Raw genomic sequence first — 19,287 nt, forward strand, 5'->3', positions numbered from 1 at the left:
CTGCCCAGGTAGTTGGGAGCTGGACTGCGTCAGGTCTAGTTCAGCGCTTTGCAAACAGCTCGTCTTTCCTCGCTGCCAGAGGTGCAACCCTGCTTGTAGTTTTGCAGGAGATAGAGCGAAAGAAGAGGGACACCCCTTGCTTGATCCCTTCACAGGGACAGCACTGGGAAGGGTGGAGCCACTTAAACTAGAATGTGTAAGAAGCAAAGGCAGCTGTTGGAAAAAGCCCATTGAGCACAAAGCCATCCCTGTGCTTGGGATGTTTCATGACGTTTCTGGACTGGGGTCCTGTCCCTTCACACCAGAACACTTCCTATAGTTGCAGCTTCTCTGGTGGTAGCAGCAGTAGTGAATGTGAAGTAGTGTCTGGTGCTTCAGTTAAGCAGGGGCTGGAGTGCTGCTGTGGTCAGCACTAGTGAGAGCATTGGTACAGCTGCTTGGGTCAGGGAACAGCCTCTGGAGATGAGCCATAGCTGTGGGAGATGTGTTCCAGCTCTGCTGATGTCAGGCATCACAGCTCTTCTGACTCTGAGAAGAGAGCACCAAAGTTCATTGCATTTAATGTACTTAACTGGGATGAAGCAAGGAGGGAGGTGTATGAAGGCATTATTTTGTACTCTAATTCAGTAAAAGAAGGATTCTATGTGCTTTAATACTCACTGGCCAGTCTCTCCAACACCTATTGGGCTTAACAGCATTGGCTGCCCTAGTGCTTTCCTTGTGGACTATCCCTGTCCACAGCTGGAGGTGGCATTTTTTTGTTCTCTGTGGGACTAAGGTCTGTGTACAGGATATGGACTTCTTAGTCATGTGCTGCTCTTGACTGGATCAGTGTGTTCCCTGGAATAGAGCTGATGTCCCAAAATCCCCATAGAGAGTTGCCTATGCAAACAAATGTTGGTGGGAACAAACAGCCCTCAAGCCGCTGGTGAGACTGGGATCTACAGCTGTTGCTGTTTAATATCTTAGTGGAGTTAGAAGAAGGTAGTGGGTACTTACTGTGTGTTGTGTTAGTGCTTTTGGCATTTAGAAGCAGCTGCATAAGCTTGGCACATTGTGTGCATTGTACCTCTTGGCCATGCAAAATGTCTGTCAGGTAAGAACATTGAAAATAGTTGAACCAGGAAATATTACCACTAACTTTTTTTCCTAAGAAGTAGATCAAAGGGAGAGGCAACATCCAACAGGAGGCTAAATTCTGGAGCCTCCCAATAACCCATACCTGCCAAGCTGCTTTCAACATGTCCAAAATATGATACTGAGCAACTAAAACTTAGGTTTAAGAGGAGCCTTCCTGGTCAGGTGGAAGAGTTGGGCTCCAGGAGGGAAACCTTTTCCCTGTGAGGCAGGAAATGATCAAGTGCAGCCTGGAGAGTATCACAAATTAGACAGAGTGATGCTGTGTGTGGGAGCCGGAGTGTGGCACGCTGTGGCTCTTGCTTTTACCCTGCATGCCCACCTGCATGCATGGGCAGCTGCAGTGGTAGTAGTTGTTGGTATAGGTACGTGAAGCTTGATTCTTTGTGTTTTGGGGTCACATGAATGTATACACAGATTGATTGTTGGTTTTGGGGGGGTGGGAAATTGCATTTGTAGGAAAGACAAGTAAAACTGACCACGGTAAAAGCAATCTTGCAGAAGGAGAAAATGGAGGGTCGTCTTAATGCTGTCCTCCCATCTGTGTTAGCTGCAGGTCCTAGACCTTGGGTCTGTAGATGGCTGCCTCATTGGGGTACCTTAAAATGCCATCCAACAGGTGAGAGAAATGAGGTGCTGCACTATGGGAGAGCCTGTTGATGGTTAAATCAGGGGAAGCAGTTACAGCTTTCCAAAGGAGCTTTAAATGATGTGAGGTCTGATTCCTCTGGTCCCCGGCTTAGCAGCTGCCTCTGCAAAACTTAACAACAGTGAGACAATTCTAGTTTTGCCATTTGCTGTCTTCTGCTCCAACACAGGGCAATACCTAGAGTGTGTGGTCTTGTAAAGGTTTTCATGCTACTTGGTACCTGGTCCTAAAAGAGGAGAGATGAGAAGTTGTCTTATTTTTGTGCTTCTTGCTCCATCTTGCAATAAATGGACCATGTAGAAAGTGTAAGTGGACTGGGGCTCTATACCTCTTCTACAATAGAGATGGGAGAGATAGATGCCCCTGCCTGGCAACAGCTACATCAGCAAGGTGCCACAGGAAAAACCTGGCCCGGTCCCCTTGAGGAGGTGAATTTGTAGCAGGTGAGGTCTAGGAGGGTGTTTCTCAGAGTGATTTGAGGATGGAGACCAGAGAGCATCTGCAGCACTGCCAGAACCCAACTGTGGCTTGTGTCTTTAGTCTGGTGTGAATGGGGGGAAAGGGAGGAGGATGGTGAAACATATATACAGAACTACATCCCTAAGGACAGAATTGCTGGCATCACAGCTGCAGGTGCCAGTTGAGCTTGTAGTCTGGGATCAAAAGCCTGAGGTATCACTTCAGGCTCTGCTATTGATCTGCTGAGAAAAAAATACCATCTCCACAGGCCTCAGTTTCCTTTACCTGTTAAATTGTGAGAAAGGCCTTGGACTGACATCGTCTCCCAAGGGAGACTGCAATGAATTACCTGCATTTGTATAATGTTGTGCAGGGTTGGGAGCTGTGCTCCCCAGGGGGTTGTGCTCTGAGCAGGCATGGGCTGGGACTAAGGCTGACCCCCTTTCTCTGCCAGAGATGGACCCAAACCCTTGCATTCATAGAGCCCTCGCTTTTGAGGGTAAAGAAGGCTCATCATTCTCATAACTCCCTACATCACCTTATTTATGCCTAACTGATATCTGGCAAACTGGAGCTGGTGACAAAGGAGAGGCTCTGTCTGTCCTAAGCTGGCCTCTCCTTCCTGGTCAAGGGTTTTTACTTAGGGGGAGGGGGGAGGATGGGACACTTCAGTTTATACCTCATTTTAGCTGCTGTACCTGAGTTATTATTTCTCCTCTGGTAAGAAAGTGACTGTACTTAACACCAAGCAAATAGTGAAAAATTAAAGCTGTTTCACTTCACTGTCACAATATCTTTCTTTTATTTTATTTTATTTTTTTTTTTAAGAAATGCACACAAAAACCGTGCAGAGTACTTCAGGCTTGTGTTCTTGTTTATATTACAAAAAAAAAAATCCTTTCAATATAAAAAAGCATTACAGTAGGGAATACAGGATAAATTAGCTCCACTATCTAATAAAAAGAACATTTACAGTTTTTAAAATAGATTTCCAACATTATTTCACACACAGCCCTTTTCCCAGGCATTTGTGGCAGTCATTTGAGCATTAAATAACAGCGGGGAGGCAGGGGCGCTGAGAGGGGCTGTGGGCTTCCAGGCACAGGCTGCTCTTCACTCCTTCCATCCAAGGTGCTTGGGCTGTGGTCGCAGTGCTGCAGCAGAGACAGCAGCACAGCAGCTTGCGCTGGTCCCCAGCCTGCCCCGAGCTCTCCAGCGAGCAGTGAATTGAGCTTGAGCCCTGGACCCCAAAATACTCACCAGAGCTCTTAAAAACAAATATTAAAATGCAGTTGCTTCTCTTGCCTACTGTTCTGAAAGCTACCATACAACAGAGGGGGCTGCCACATGATCAAGGGACAAACCCAACAAATTTACATGCTTTGCCACACAGCAGGAGTCTGCTTTCTGGGCTTGCCTGTTCCTTAAATTTCTCCAGGGGGGAATTCCTTCTGGATGTTACCAACTTCGTAGGTCCCCTCAGATTTGCACATAACAGCTCTTTCCTGTTCTTGTTTAAAACGTGCTGCCTGGCCTTTGCTGGGGGTTCAACCTGTGTTTCCAGGGGCATGCCAGCCAGCTGCAGAGAGGCTTTGAAGTCTTCATCCAGAAAAAAGCAATGGGGGATCAGACAAGGTAAGAGACAAGAAACAACTGCAAAGGCCAAAATAACAGACGAATAAAAAAAATCTTTTTGAAGATACAGGGACAACCATTAGGGGAGCAGGAAAGTGAAAAAGCTAAAAACAGACAAAGCAATGAGTACAGGATTAGGAAAACCAAAGAGAAGTAAGCCTGCAGAGATCCTACATGAGGCATGTATATTTAACACCTGGTGCTCTGGCACCAGACAGTGTCAGAAAAGGCCTTCAAGGGTTTGGTGGTGTTGTTTTCTTCAGCCATACACTATGTTACAAATCTGGGTATTTGCCTTCCAGGCTCTAACCTGAGATAGCCAGGCCTTTGAATAATAAACTGAGAGGAAAGGAAAAAAAAAATTAGAGCCTTGGAGAGGCAGTTTGGCTTCTCTTGCTCACCTCCAGCCAAATTACCATCTCTGCTGATGGTTTTGTTTCTCCCCTGGGAATTGGTCCCCCAGAACAATTACTGACACCAGCTCCTGAGGCAGAAGCAGAACAGATCAGCTCGCCTTCTGCTTGGCCCATTTCCTGCAAGACTAGTAAGATGCAACAGATTTTTCCTATCTTAAGTGTAGCACCTGCTGTCGGGTACAAATACTGCTGGGTTTTGGCTAGCAAAACTATTTTCCTTCATTAAACAGCAGACCAGAATTTAACGCTAAAATGCCTCATTAAAAGCAGGTCCAGAAGGAAATAGTTCAGGAAACCTTTCCACGAGGTTTAACTCAATATCTGAGGCTGCTCAGCAGCCCTGGTCTCCTGTTGCTGGAATATGGTGGCTGCAGCTCTACCTGCCCCTGCCCTCTCCTGCTAATGAGCAAATTGTTGTTCTCAAAGGTTGGAAAAACTCTAATGCTTCATTCCTCTTCCTTAGTATCCTGATTCTGTGGCCTGGATAATTAGCCAGGGTCTTTATCATGGACCAGGCTTTCTGCTGCTTTCCTCCCTTCCCCGTAGCCTGTGCAGTGCCCCTGGGAGAGCTGAAGGGACACAGCCACAGTGGTGCAAGGTAGCAGGCAAAGCACACCTGCTGCTGCAAAGCCAGGCCATCAGGCTGCTGCTCAGCTCCTCACTGCTGCCTTCTGCCTCCTCTCCTTCCTTGCCAGTGGTTACAGGTTTCAGAAGGGCTGATTTAAGCCAAAATAGAAGCACTCTGTATTCCGAGCATATAAAAATTGTAAAAAAAGACCTAAACTAAACACGAAACCACAGTCCCTTCTGTCTGCCCCCAGGCAAAATGATTTTGTGATCGGGGAGTGACCAGATGAAGAATTAAGGCAACAGGTGTTGAAGCTTCCAGAGGAGAGGATCCAGTGACCTGTCCAGGTTGATAACCACTAGCACCAGAGCAGGAGCTGGTGTGGTTGGGCTGCACGCTGGGTGCTCTTAGAGCCTGCCTGGGGCCTCTGCAGTTCCATCTTAATCTCTGACCAAGGTCCAGTCCCAGGCATGTTGCTCAAGTTTGCTTCCAAATGATTAAGTAGCTGACATATTAGTTAAATGTCAAACGATCTCAAGGGAGGAAACACTCTCAACTAACAGACAGACTAAAACAATTCTGAGGATGCTTTCGTCATGAGCCGATGGGAGGATCTGGGGGGAAATCCTCTGAGCAGAAATGACGCCACAAGTCTGTTTCAGGCAAATAGCATGGGAGCGGCTGGCAAACCTCAGCCCCCCACATCCAGCACCATACCTGGACCTGCCCTTTGGGCTAGAAAGCATGTAGGAACCACTGCAAATACTTATTCTAACAGAGCACCACAAACTGCTTTTTGCAAGTATGAAGGGAAAGGCAAAGTCTAACAAGATTTAAACACAATTTCCTTCCCCTCTCAGAAAGGCAGCAGCATCAATGATTCTTGACCAGAACTATTATTTTCCCAGGAGATGGGAACACAGCAGGGAACCATTTGCTCTCTTTCACAACAATGAACAGTAAATCTTAGTAAAAACACAAAGGTAGGCACCAAACTCTTGACCATCAGCCAGCCTTAGCTGAGTCCCATGGCTAAGTGAGACCACACTGCCCCTGCCTGGGGCTCCAGAGGAAAGCCAGCCTCACTGAAGTGCATGACTTCATTGACAAGCTTCAGGTGACAAGGGCAAAGCTTCCACTGAAGAATGGGTATTCCCATTCTGTGGCTGGGAATTAAACCCAGCGTGGACGACTACCTACTTCCTAGATGAGCCACCACCACTTGTTTGAAACCCGCTGGACAGTCACAGACTTCAGCCAACCTGCTGCCTTATCCAGCCCCTGCGTGGTTGTTCTTCAGTCCTTTGCTGTCTAAAACATGATAAAGCCATGAATGGTAGGCATGGCCTTGCGAGAGAGGCAGCTGTGCTCATCCTCTTGCTCCCCCGCCGGCTCGGTCAGTCTCTAGTGCAATCGGCTGCGCTGGGCTCCTGCTCCATGGCTGCTCCGGGTGGCTCTGGGCAAGGGTCCGGTGTACAGTGTAGTGCACATCACCTCAAAGTTCCAGCCCCTGAAGTACAATCCTTTTGGTCATTCATATATTACAACCTTCTTTTTTTTTTTCTTCTTTTTCCCCCCCCACCTTTTACCCCATTTTGTTAAAAAAAATAAAGTTTTTTGGGTGTTCTCAGGTTTTGTTTCTTCTGATATTCCTTCTTTCTTCTGAGCACATAGGGAATATGGTGGTTCACAGGCTGCCCCTTACTGGATCCCACGAAAGAGACACATGGCAAAGATCATGGCGAACAGCTGGAAAGGGCGGGGGCAAGAAGAGAGCAAAACCAAAAGAGAACCACGAGAGTCAGCTGCATCTTCCAGAAGATCAGCAAAGCCTTTCCCAGCCCCGGGACCACTCCCATCCCTCTCTCCTGCCCAGCAGTCAGTGGCGCAGTGAGAGGGACCCTTCCCACCACCCAGTTTACCCTGCAGCTAAACCCTTTTTTCCTGAAACTGATCCTGCCCCTCCTTCTCCTGTTCTCCAAACTGTTTGTGGCTACAGCAGCAGCTTGGCTTCATTCCCAAACAACCCTTGGTGTCACAGGGGAATGGGCTTTGTGTTCCCTGCCCCACACACCATTCCCACTGCCCAGAGAAGGCACAGCGGGGACATTGTGGGCGCTGCTAGGGCTCTGTCCAGCTCCTTCGCCTTGGCACAAGACAAGGGACTGGGGAAAGCACATGGCCTTGCCCCAGAGAGCTGCAGGGACATCACTTCTGGGCTCATGTCCTGTATGGTGGAAGCCTGTTCCTCAGAATCATCACTGAAGAGCCAGACACTGAGGCTGGATAATGGAAATGCTCTGGAGCCAATACAGTTTCAGGCTCTAAATAGTTTTTAAAGCAAAGGCAGAGTTTGAACACATTAAACAAGCGACAGGTTAAGTCAGCCTGCTGGGGTGCTGCCACTACGAGGGCAGTAACTTTGTGGGTCCCCAGGGGCAGGTGGTGGTTCCCTTAAGCCTCTGCAGGCATGCCGCATAGCTTACTTCCCTGCTTTTTGGGGTGAAGGACCAAGCACCCAGCTCTTTCTAGGCAATTAAAACCACAAATTGATAACCTGCTCATGCTTTGCAGGAGCAACTTCCCCTGCCAAGGGGAGTGCCTGCCTGTTTGCCTTGCTGCAGGACATCTACCGACATGGCTTTTCTTCTGGTCACACAGCAGTACGTACCTCAATGGCCAACACTCCGATGGCAAGGGCTCCTGCAAGGTACACATAGGTCTCAAAGGAGTTCAGGATCACAGTGTAGCAGCCCTAGGAGGGACAAAACATGGTGAGACACACCTGAACAGCACTTTGTGTTTTCCTGACAGCACAGTCCTTGTACAAGAGGTTTGCTCAGATCGAGGTACTACAAACACGGCTCCCTCTGACAACCCCACTGCTCCAGCCCCAGAGGCTGGTGTCGGGGAGGGGAAGGTTTTGCTGTGATGGGGTGGGAGTGGGTCACACTCGCAACCCCTCACTGACCATGAGGAACCATGACTTCTTGCAGGGCAGAGAGGAGCAGCCCAGAAGATGCACTCTCTCTGCCAAGGGCAGAGACTAAACACAGAGGAAAGGATCCTCAGGGTAGATGACAGGCAGCCCTGGCTGGCTAGGGAAAATGATGATTTACTTAAAGCCAAGGCAGAAGATTCTTGAATCCTCTCTCAAAACCAGCATCTCTTGCACACCTCAGGACCTTTTGTCTGTGCCTTCTCCCAAAGGAGCATGGAATTCTCTAAGACTTTTGATATGGTTCCCCATGCCTCCTACAAGAGAAACTGATGTGTTACAGTCTAGACAAGTGGTCTCTGAGGTGGGTGGGAGAACAGGCCAGACCCAGAGGGTGGTGGTCAATGGCTCCCTTTTAAACTGGCAACCTGTCATGAGTGGGTACCCCAGGGATCAATATTGGGTTCAACACTGTTTAACATCTTCATAAGTGATCTGGATGATGGGATCAAGTGTAGCCTGGTGAAATTTGCTGATGACACCAAATTGAGTGTTAAAGTTGACACTTTGGATGGGAGAGCCACCCTGCAGGATGACCTGGATAGGCTGGAAAAATGGGCTAACAAGAACCTTACAAAGTCCAACAAGGTCAAACGTAAGGTCTTGCACTTGGGAAAACATCATCAAGGAGTGCAGCATGAGTCACTGCAGATGAGACACAATCAGAAGAGAGGAGAGCACAGACAGGTTCCACTCATGATGCAGACCCAGGGAGTTCAGAGTCTTGAGGCAGTAACCGAGCAGTTAAAATCATGCCCTTGAGAACATGAGACCACGCAGCAGCAGCAAGTCTGTTCCGGCCACGTTCCAGCCCAATTTTCAGGGGAAAGCATTCAGTGCAGCAACAAAATGTTTGGGTTCTTGCCAGAACTCCAACCTTAACCCAACTACCAGCATGCCCTGCTCAGATGGCTACAAACTGGGGTGAGCACAAGTGTAGCCAGCTCTGTCCTACCAGCACAGTGTCTAAAGAGCCTGCCTTTGCTCCAGGAATGCCTGAATGCAGCCATCAGTTGTTTGGGAGTGTCCCTCCTGTTTTACAGAAGTGCCTTACTGTATGCTTGGTGACACTTGCTGTGCACATGGCTTCTCCCACCAACACTCTGCGGTGTCAAGGGCTCACCTTTCCATAAAAGCAGCAGGCCTCAGCATCATCACTTAGGGAAAGCTAAATCTGTTAGCTGCTTCAAGCCTTTCTCAAAATGCACTTCTCTTTCCCTTCCCACTGCTTGTCATTCTCTCTTCCCCATCTACTCATGGCAATCAGACCTGACAGAAGCAGTGTGGTACTGTCTGCTATGATCTCCTACCCAGAGCATCTTTGCCAACCATTTCCAGCTGTCAGGCAATGAACAGCTCACACTCTGCTTCCAAACTCCTGTACTCCCTTTCAAACTCTGCTATCAAGTGCTGAAAAGAGGACCACTGCTTAGTCTGGAGAGAAAAGGAGGCCTGTACATATGGCCAGTATAGAGCTCAGTTGGCTTATTAGTGCTCAAGCGTACACAGCCAAAAGCTTTGCTATTAAGCTTCTTAAACTTCACCTCTCAGTTACAATGTAACAAAACAGAATTGGTAAGTTACCAGTGTTAGTGGCATTATAAGGAACCATCTTGTTCCAGTCTAGTACTGGGAAATGTCAAGAGAGATGTCTGGGAAAAGAAATGTGCTTTTTCTACTGTAAAGAATAAAAGAGCAGAGAAATGCAGCTTTCAAACACTTCTCTACCTTGGAAAACAGACATGGTTTTGCATCTGCTTAATCCTCAATCTTTTGCTTGTATATGTTGTTGATGAGGAGTCTTTGTGAACTAAACTGGAGCCACTACCTCAGCCAGTAGAGCCAGCTCCATCCCATTCTTACTGACCTGTGCTGACTTGCTGATTAACTTTTCAGATACGGTATTAACCTTCAGAAACACAACAAAACTTGACACAAACTTCCACTCCACCTCTGAGTTCCTTGAGAAAATCTTAATTTTTCTGCTGATATAGCACAACGTGGACTTGGCAGCCCACACCATCAATGAAAGGGGATTTTCAAAATCAGACATATGCCACAACTTCAAAAGATGTCAGCAGGAGTGTAATTAGGATGTCAGCTACAGTCAGAATGGCATGACCTTCCAGCTTCACTAGTCACCATGACCACGACAGCCATCTCTCTGCCCGCTGTGAAACTCCTTTTCCTGGTGTTTGGCTTCCCTTACCTGTCGGTTCTGAAACCTCTCGATGCCCGTGAGGCAGGCTTCCTTGTTCACAAACATCCCTTCCCGGCTCTGGATCTCTCGCTGGCAACAAGCCTCTGGTGTTGCTGTCTCCCAAGAAGAGTGTGGAAAATGAGGGACCGCTTCAAAATCTTCAGGTCCATTCACTCCACAGCAGGCAAACTAGGGAGAGGCACAGAGAAGAAAAGACAGAGTTGACACTTTGCCCTGAAAGCAGATAAGAGAAATCTACCAAAGACCTATTCTTGTGGGGATCAAAGCTTTAGTCAAAGCAGAGACAAAACAACTGTTGTTTCCAAAGAAGTGGGGTTTTTTTATACCTTGGAGCTTGTTTCGTCAAAGCCTTTTTATACAGTCCCACTGTTCCCATGTCATACCCTATACACTAAGGTACCACTGGGAATATTGCCACAAACTACACAGGGCTTTGGAGCACATCCAGAGGGACTTGCTTGAGATCACCCAGCAAGTCTGTAAGGGAGCCAGCAGTACAACCCAGGCTCCCAGCTGCCCATTCTCCCCGTCGCTAATGGCCAGGATTATTGCTGCTCAAAGGCACTGCTAGGTGATTCAAGTCAGGTCCCTTTTTAGATTCAAGTCAGGCCCTTTTTAAGGATTCAAGTCATACTCTGACTCTGTCTCCTTTCAGTCAGCAAAAGGAAATGTCTTTATTAAAGTCCTGAATCAGCATGAAGGGCAGCAATCATCTTTTTCTTTTAAGATTAAAATTGACTTTTCATCTGCAGAGCCTGACATCTTCCTCCCCCCTCCTGAAGAGATACACCATGGGCTGTCCTGAGGACTACATTCACATATGTACACATACACATACACACAGAGGACTTCTTCTAGTAGATAAGAACAATTTGCTTTGAGAAAGACCGGCTGCCAGACGAATTCTCATCTCCCTCCCACCGCCACCATGACCCCGGTGCTGCTCTTGACACAACAGGATGGCTGAGCAGGGACAGCTTGGGGCTGGCATGGCCGGACTTACTGTGATCATGACAGAGTTCCAGGTGGAAGAGAAAACGTCTGTGTTGTTGTTCCTCAGGTAATGCTTCTTCAGCTCCTTGGTGAAAAACTCTCTGGTCAGCTGAAACACACAGACGGGTGGAAACGCACAAGTTACTGTCAATGCCTCTTTCCCAAGCACCCTCCAAAGCTCTCTTTGGTGAATGCTGGTGGTTAGTTTTCTTTTTTTTTTTTTTCCAAACCTCAGAGGAGAAATATGGGAAAAGCCACTGCCTGAACCATAACTATATCCAGAGTGAAAGGTACTCGTCCAATGAAACTGTTGCTCATTAAAAATCAGGGATTGAATTACATCTATACTTGTAACCTAATATTTGCATTTAAAGGTCGGTTGGTTTTTTAAATATCCAGTGGTATTTGAATGTGTTTCATAAGTTGAAACAGGACTAAAACAGAATTTAGAAATATCTTCAAATCCACACCCAAATAGTAGCTTAACTTATTATGCTTCCTGAGGTCTGCAGGCAAAGCATGTTTTCCCCCTCACTTTTCATTTTAAACCAGTTAACTTCCTACTAATGGCAACTTCTATGAATTTACTTCCATGTGTGAGAAAGCAGAATCAAGCTCTAATACCAAACTTTCTGGGAATGAAAACGAAGTAAAAAACATGTAATTAATGTGAACTGTTCAAGTCAGCTTACAAATCAGAAAATAGACCATTTCCCTGACAATGCTATAGATTACCTAAACTGACCCACACATATGGAGAAAAAAATCCTCTTTATATTTCCTGTGTTTGGATAATTAAACAATTTTTGCTAAGGTCAACAATAAAAACAAATGGAATTTCATTTACTCCTGTTTACATTTACCGTATAATAGAAAACCTGACATTCAGAGTGTCCTCAAAAAGGCAGATACTTTGAAATTGCATTTACTTAGGACTACTCTCCGGAGGACTAGTAAATATACAAACTTCATAGTCTTAAACTAAACACTCCAATCTTTCTACCTTCCTGTCACTTCAGGATGAAAACATCAAGGAACCCCCTTTTCAGGTTGCCAATAGGTCTTGACTTGTGTGGTCCCTTCTCTAAAATACCTTGTGACTTGCAATGCACACAGGCAAAATCTCTGCCACTGCAAAGTCTCAGCGAAGTGGGTTGGACTCAGCTGGATATAGTTCTGCTCTAGGTGTTGCATATTTGCAGGATAAGAAATTAAGCTGCCTGAAAAAGGCACCCCCTTTCCCCATCTTGTTCATACAGCACTGCAGATGCAGCAACATACACTGCTACGAGCTGGTTTCAGGTTCTTGATACGCAACATGAAATATCGCTCATACATATGTATGAGATGCATGAGTGGGCACAAAAGCAGAAGCTTGTTTGTTTCCTTTGTAATTCTGTCACAAAATCTAATGAAAAAAAGAGAAGGCTGTGGTGACTCTTTAAAAGACCCCAAATAACACTTCATATTGACTTCTCTTTTACAAATACAAACTAAGGCACATTTAATGACTAAATCAATACTGGGTAAAACTTTATCACAAAGACTTGAATGATGTACTATTATACCTTTTAATGAGATATGCTGCCAAGTTCCTAAATCACTTTTATGAGGCACAGATTAGCTCATTTTTTGTTCCTGAAAATTAAAATACCGGAAGATCAGAGAGGACTGGCATACCCCTTTGGGAATTTGGCGCACTGAGGGAAGGTCAGGTTAGAAGATGCTGAAACACGTCCTCAGTGTTCTCCTTTCCTTCCCTTTCTCTGTGCATTCTATCTGCACAGCATTCTAACCTGCAGAGACCCCAGTGCATTTTTTTGATGCTTGTCTGTTTCTGAATCGCAGACTTTGAAATTGATATTACCGTTGGTAATAATCCCAGCTGACTGCCTTTGGCAGGGTCTAAAACTAAAGTCATATAAATATAAAGTGAAACCTTTATTTTGACAGCAGCAACCCCAAAGGAAATTGATCAGAGTTTGTGTGCAATTTTTACGAGACGGCCTAAAACGAAACCTAGTGCTGGAAGGGTGAGTTTGCCAGGAAAATAACTGATTCCATCATGCTGCTCTTGTTTGTCCTGAGTTCAGAAATATGTTTTTAAAAAAAAAAAAAAAGATCATCAGAAGCATCTATCTTATTTTAAAAAATTGCTGACAAAGGAGAATAAAAGTCAGCAAGACAGTCCTACTTAGATGTCCATGGCTCCCCTCTTGCTGAAGCCCTGATAGAGTCTGTGCACATTGGAGTACTACGGAAAGAACTGCTCGGAAGGGAGCGAAGGACCTACTGATAAATCTACATCTTTGCACACGCTTCTGACAAATAGTTACACCAGCCACAGTAACGAACAATAAAGAGCTGTTCAGGTGTTGTGTTTTCTAGCTGTTCTGGGGGGAACGCCTCCAAGAAGCACATGTATGCATACATCTGCATGCTAGTGAATGAAATGGGACTTTTTTGTCACACTGGTTCAAAAAAATAGCTTGGCTGGAATCACTGCAGCCACGTGAAGGGGGTTTATGAAGAAGAGGGCGTTTCTGCTCAACACAGGTGTGGTGGCACTGGCCAGGAAGGCCACAGCCTCCTCGTGCAGCACTGTGCCAAGGAACACTGAATGCTGTGCAAGAAGCTGGTTTCATGGTGCCTGTGGGAAACAGGGCACACTCCTGTCCCTCTTTCCTGCCTGGAGCATCCTTGTGTCCTTCTGACACGGTGCAAGGCTTGTGCAGTCGCCTGTCCTGCACACCTCTCTTCATAGCACCTTCCATCTAAGAGACTCCAGCTTCCTAACCGAAGGATGAACTTTGCATACTCTTCCGCTTTTGCCTTATGTCTGAGGAAACAGAGGTATCAGGAGCCCAGGTGACTTGTCTATCAAGTTTCAGAACTGAGGCTAAAAATTCAAACTGCTCTGCCACTGGACTAATTTCTTCCTACCACCCTGCTTGCTTACTAAGATAATTATCTAAAAAAAAAAAAAAAAAAGAGTAAAATACTCCTCAGGGGTTTTTCCCATCCAGACCTCTGAAGGGCATATCAAGAGCAACTCCTGAACATAAGTCAAGTTGCTCTTCCACAGCCTGTCTCTATTGTTCATGGAAAACTTTAGTTTATGAGGGGTCTTTTAGAAGAAAAGGGTTCCTCCACCTTCCAAAACTTCCTTTACAAAAGAAAAGAAACTTTGGTACTCCTGTAGCTGATTAACAGCAGCCTTCCTCTTCAGAGACTGCTTTAAAAAACTTCTTTGGGTGTCTAGTCAGACTCGCATATCACAGTAGCTCATCACCACTAATACCACTTTCATTCATCCCGCCACCCCACTCCGCTTCATTGACTCTTCCTCTCATGTCAAATCTCAGCAGAAAACATCTCCTTCCTCCCTTATTTTTGTCTCTTAATTTCTTTCACTCCCTCAGCTATTAATAATTTAACTCTGTTGAGTGTTTGGGACCTAGCTGGAATGTAAAACACTATGCAAAAGAAAGTTGCGCTCAACATTATCTGGAAAGTGGAAAGACGGAGCATATCTTTCTCTTCTGTCTCATTTTATATACCCAGTGAGGCCAGAGCCATATGGACCGGTGCAATGACCATCACAGGAACCCACTTAGTAAGTTTCCAAGAAATTTAGGTTGCCTAAATGTTGCCTAAATGCCTTGAAAGTAACTCATTTGATAGGAAAGAGAAAAGCACGTCTGAACCTGACCTTAAACTGCTACTGTGAAGAATTCTTCCTGACATGGGGCCACTGGAAGACCACTCCCATCCCCACGGACACCCTCTCCAGCCATCTGGCCTCCTCCTAACCCAAAGATGACAGCAAAACTAGCCACCAAGCTAGAGGAGCTACCACCAAAATATGTAGCAACAGCAAAACAATTTTTTTTACAGAAGAAATCTGAGGAGAGAAAAAAACCACAAGACTTTACAGACTGAGACTTCTGCATAGAGCCATCTCCAGCTATGCTGGGATCTGACATTCTTCATTCCTTCACATTTAAGCCCTTCTTGTCAATCATTCTGACAGAGTGGGAAGCTGGTGACGCAAAAAAAAGACAAGCTCAGGAAAGATGGGAGTTCGTTCTCCTTCAAGTTTTATGTCACACCATCACTGCCAGATGCCACAGAAGTCTAGAATAACCACTGTGACCTTATCCTGCAAGGTAACATAGCCTCACATGTCCCACGGCTTCCATGGCAATGGAAGGCACTGATGCTTTGCCCAGAAGCAAGATGTAAGCAGGCTCCCTCGTGACGGAGGGACAAGGACACAGCCAGCCCCGTGGTCACCCTGCACACAGGACTCACACTGAGCCTTGTCTAGGTTCTCGTGCCTTTTACCAGTGTCCCACAGGGCATTTGGGAGGTGGGAGCAGTCAGCTGCCCCTGCTTTCCCAGAGCCTGCTCACCAGAGACTGCCTTCTCTCTCCATCATGAAGCCTGTACCAGGGTCTGCAGGGCAGTTTCTACATGTGTGGTCTGCTGCTTGTGCTGAAGCAAAGGAATTTTCTGAAAACTCCTAACAGCAGAGCTGTAATGACCAGAACACATAAGACCCCCCCCATGCTGCAACCTGTTTATGGAGTGGTAGCTGTTTCCATGAGGCATGGTTTCAAAGCCTGGGCTGGAATGAGGCACCCACTCTGTGTACAGAGTGCCATCCCTTCCCCTGTGCCTTCAGAACTGAGGCAAAGACTGGCTTATAAAGGGGAAAAAAATCCTGCCACTATCTCCTCCCAAGACCATCCTACTGCACAAACAACACACTGTTTTGCTGCGAGGTTCCTAAGTCTTGATTCTTTGCTTATAAAATATTTTTTATAGAATCAAATTAAAAGTATATCCTGGCTCAAGAAAGTCATCATTATATATGGCCCTTCCATGCTCATGCTGTATTTCTGTCATGTTCAGTACAGGAAACCTGCTGTATGTTCTCTTACTACTGGCAGAGGCCAAATAAACAAAGTATATACTCACAGTCACTAGTGACCACCTCTGCTAGCCAATGATTTTTCACAGCCACCACTCAGAGTCATATTTCAAAGATGGGCTGGCTTGACAAGGATGGACCTAGTTCAGTCAGGCTTTTCTTTGCACATGTGTGAACATTAAAAAAGAATGCACAAACCTCTGCTGGTTAGAGAAACAAATGAGACTGTGCTTACTACTAGTGTAGTAAAAGCTTACTACTAGCATAGAGGAGGGATGATGGCCATATAATAATATGCATAGCAGCAGAGTAGAGAAAGGTTACATCACAGGAAGCTGTGGAGAGAAGGACTAGAACTTGTAAGCTGTGCAATATGCAAGGGATTAATTGATGGGACTCAAAATGGGACATGGGAAGACTTGCTGAGGGCACATCATGGGGGATATCTTACAAACTGCATTGAGAGGAATCTGGTGAGCACCAGAACATGAAAATTCAGGAAGTAATATGATTAGAAGAGGCACAAGACAGTTTTTGCACTGCAGAGCAAGTGTTGGTTCTGTTGGAGAAACAGGAGGTTTCACTAATAATATTAATATTAAACACATGCTCTATTGAAAAAAAGAAAATAATTGCTTTTAAACTTAGCGTGACTTTATTATAAAACTCCTCTCTGATGGAATGTGCAGCTGGTTTGGCTGCAAAAGAATCAGGAACACTCATAAAACTTCAGGATTTAAGTAGATCCCTAGTGTATCTCTCCTGTGTACCCAAAAACCATCCACCCTGCACAAGCCAGGTAAATTAGCATTCACCAGCTTGTTGGTAGCTCTGCAGACTGGGGGTAGTAATGAAGCAGGTTTGTTGGTATTTGGAACAAACAGCTGTTCTACAAACAAATGAGACACCACCTAACACCACGCTCCAGCTGGGTACAAATCCACCAGGGTTCAGATTTTGCCCACCATAGGATAATAGGATACTTACATTTTCCCTGAAGATAAAAGCCAGGATTGCAGCTGAAAGCTCCGCCAGGAAGATCAACAAAATAAACATGAAGAACTGGAAAAGAGAAGATGCAGAAAAAAACCCAGGCATACCATTAGGTGCATGCAATAGGCAGTAGGAACACAAGGTTTTAAAAGTCACCAAAGAGATGGAAACCTTTTTCCCCTAACAATTAGAAAAAACATCTGTGAGACAGTAACCTGGAGCAGTCACAGCCCCTCTCTGACCACATTACATGACATGGGAGCTTGAGATGCTTTTGCCTGGTTCTGATGGGTGAAAGGGTATAAGGCTACAGGGCCCATAACATGCTGTGGTCAATCTGTATCAGCTTAAAACACTGATGGAAAATGTTATAGGATTGTGTAGATACTCACATGGGGTTAATCTGTCCTGACACAGTGAGGGGAATTAATGCACGTAAGTTATCACATATGTATGCCTACAGATGTACCCGTTTTCCTCCCGCCCCATCACAACATAAATTATTTTATTGTAATATGATCATGGCTCATTTTGTATGGAAGGAGGTAGTTAGACATGTACTCAAATATTTACACCTGTAACAAACTCTTTTCAGAGTATTCTGCATTTCGGGACAAGCTTAGCCTTGGTTAATACCCCCTTCCATACAGTGGGGTTGCACTGAGTTACTTATGTGAGCTATTCAGCTGGTATGAAATAACACAGTTACTCCATCCTGACATGGTATGCATACACTGGGAACCACAGGAAACTTCGGAGGCAACAAGGGGAGCTGAAGACTTGCTTTCACACAGCCAGCCAACCACTGCAGCTAACAACCAGGTCACCCATCCATATTAACCATGTAGAACCTCTATAGAAAGTTGGTAACACCCCATCATATTTGTAGCTTGATTATGCAACTATCATCCATGTCTTGCATAATATCCAAAGTGTACATGTTCAAAACCTTAAATTAAGGGCCCACTGCAGACTTGACAAAAAGCAATAACCAGTACACTGAGTGGTAGCAAATGAGAAACAGGCATCCAGTTTGACATAAAACCATTCCGCTTATGTCATCGTAATTCTAGGGAAGAGAAGTGAAAGCAAAGAGGCACATGGTGGTTCAGTTTCAGCTGGAACTGTATTTTCATCCTGTTGCCCTTGCAACTTTCCACTGCTTTTGTCCAAAAGTCTGTTTTTCAGTCTTACTAAGGGCATCTTGTTTCTGTGATGTGACCAAGCCTGAGCGATTCATCGTGCCCCACAGGAATAAATCAGATGCACTTAGGAGGTTCCATCCCCAGGGAGACTGAGGTTGCGCTGCGAGGGAGCTGCCCTGGCACCTCTTCCCCCTGGGCACCGTGGGTGCTTCCTGCCTGGGATGAGCTCCTGGGGCTGCCACCCCAGACCCTCCTGCCCCAAGGTGGCACGGAGAACTGGTACACAGCTAGAGGTAAAACTCCAGTAGAGGGGAAAAGATTGTTGAAGCAGACAAATCTCCCAGGGCGGGAAAGCACTCACTGACATCAAAGAGCTCAGGACTCAAACTGGCTTTGGGATCGATTCTCAGTTACATTGATGCTGCATGCTATCTTGATGCTGCTTCAATCCAAAGCAAACAGTAAAAGGAATGTGTAGTGATGTGCCCTCTAACATCCTTAAAACAACAAATGCTGGTGCCAAGGAACTCCTGTGGGAACAGCGCAGAAAGTAGCTAGGCTCACACCCTTTCCTGAAATGGCATTTATTTCCCTTCTTGGAGACAAAACAGTGGGATTGAGGAACCATAAGTCTCAACTACATGGACATTTTTATGTTCTTATTGCCAAAAAGAAAAATCACCATTTGAGACTCATCCCCTCTAAAATTCAAAGATCCCAAGAATTAGTCCACAGACTCAGAGAATATTTTACAAAACTGAGTCAATGCCTAGAAATGAATTCAGGTTTTGGCACCATGTAAGAAAAACATAAGTGAAGGGAGAACTCACATCACATGGAGGGTAATAAAGATGTGGTCCATGTTATCAGTGAAGGTGGCTGAAGGAACAAATAAAAATAAACACAAGAGAAGTCTGGATGGGGTCTTTTGTGTGAGAAGGTTATTGAAGGTCTTTCTGAAACAGAAGGAAGGCAGATGGGGCCAGAAGTACTATTGTGATCCCCAAGCAATGATTTATAAAGAGTGTCTGAAATGCTGTGCACCATGCATTTTGGTAATGGAGAGACAATTCAAACTACCTGCTTGGAATGGGCAAAATGTTTTGTTGTCAATTATCAGAGCTGTAAGCAACTTTT

The 19,287-nt window shown here is 45.6% G+C and overlaps 1 protein-coding gene across 3 annotated transcripts in view; it reads right to left on the reverse strand.

Annotated features, from left to right (window-relative positions):
* Nucleotides 1–3,023: 3,023 nt before the first annotated feature.
* TSPAN18 (tetraspanin 18) overlaps nucleotides 3,024–19,287 on the reverse strand; it is a 119,981-nt gene continuing 103,717 nt past the window's right edge. For all 3 annotated transcript variants that reach the window (XM_082059089.1, XM_082059090.1, XM_082059091.1), the window contains 5 exons: nucleotides 17,000–17,074; nucleotides 11,087–11,185; nucleotides 10,072–10,251; nucleotides 7,536–7,619; nucleotides 3,024–6,613 (listed from right to left, as the gene is read on the reverse strand). In XM_082059089.1, the coding sequence (XP_081915215.1) occupies nucleotides 6,566–6,613; nucleotides 7,536–7,619; nucleotides 10,072–10,251; nucleotides 11,087–11,185; nucleotides 17,000–17,074 (486 nt within the window). In that variant the 3' untranslated portion in view covers nucleotides 3,024–6,565. The remainder of the gene's footprint in view (nucleotides 6,614–7,535; nucleotides 7,620–10,071; nucleotides 10,252–11,086; nucleotides 11,186–16,999; nucleotides 17,075–19,287) is intronic.

Source organism: Streptopelia decaocto (genome assembly GCF_964273445.1).
Source record: "Streptopelia decaocto genome assembly, chromosome: 7".
In the NCBI taxonomy this organism is placed as follows: Eukaryota; Metazoa; Chordata; class Aves; order Columbiformes; family Columbidae; genus Streptopelia; species Streptopelia decaocto.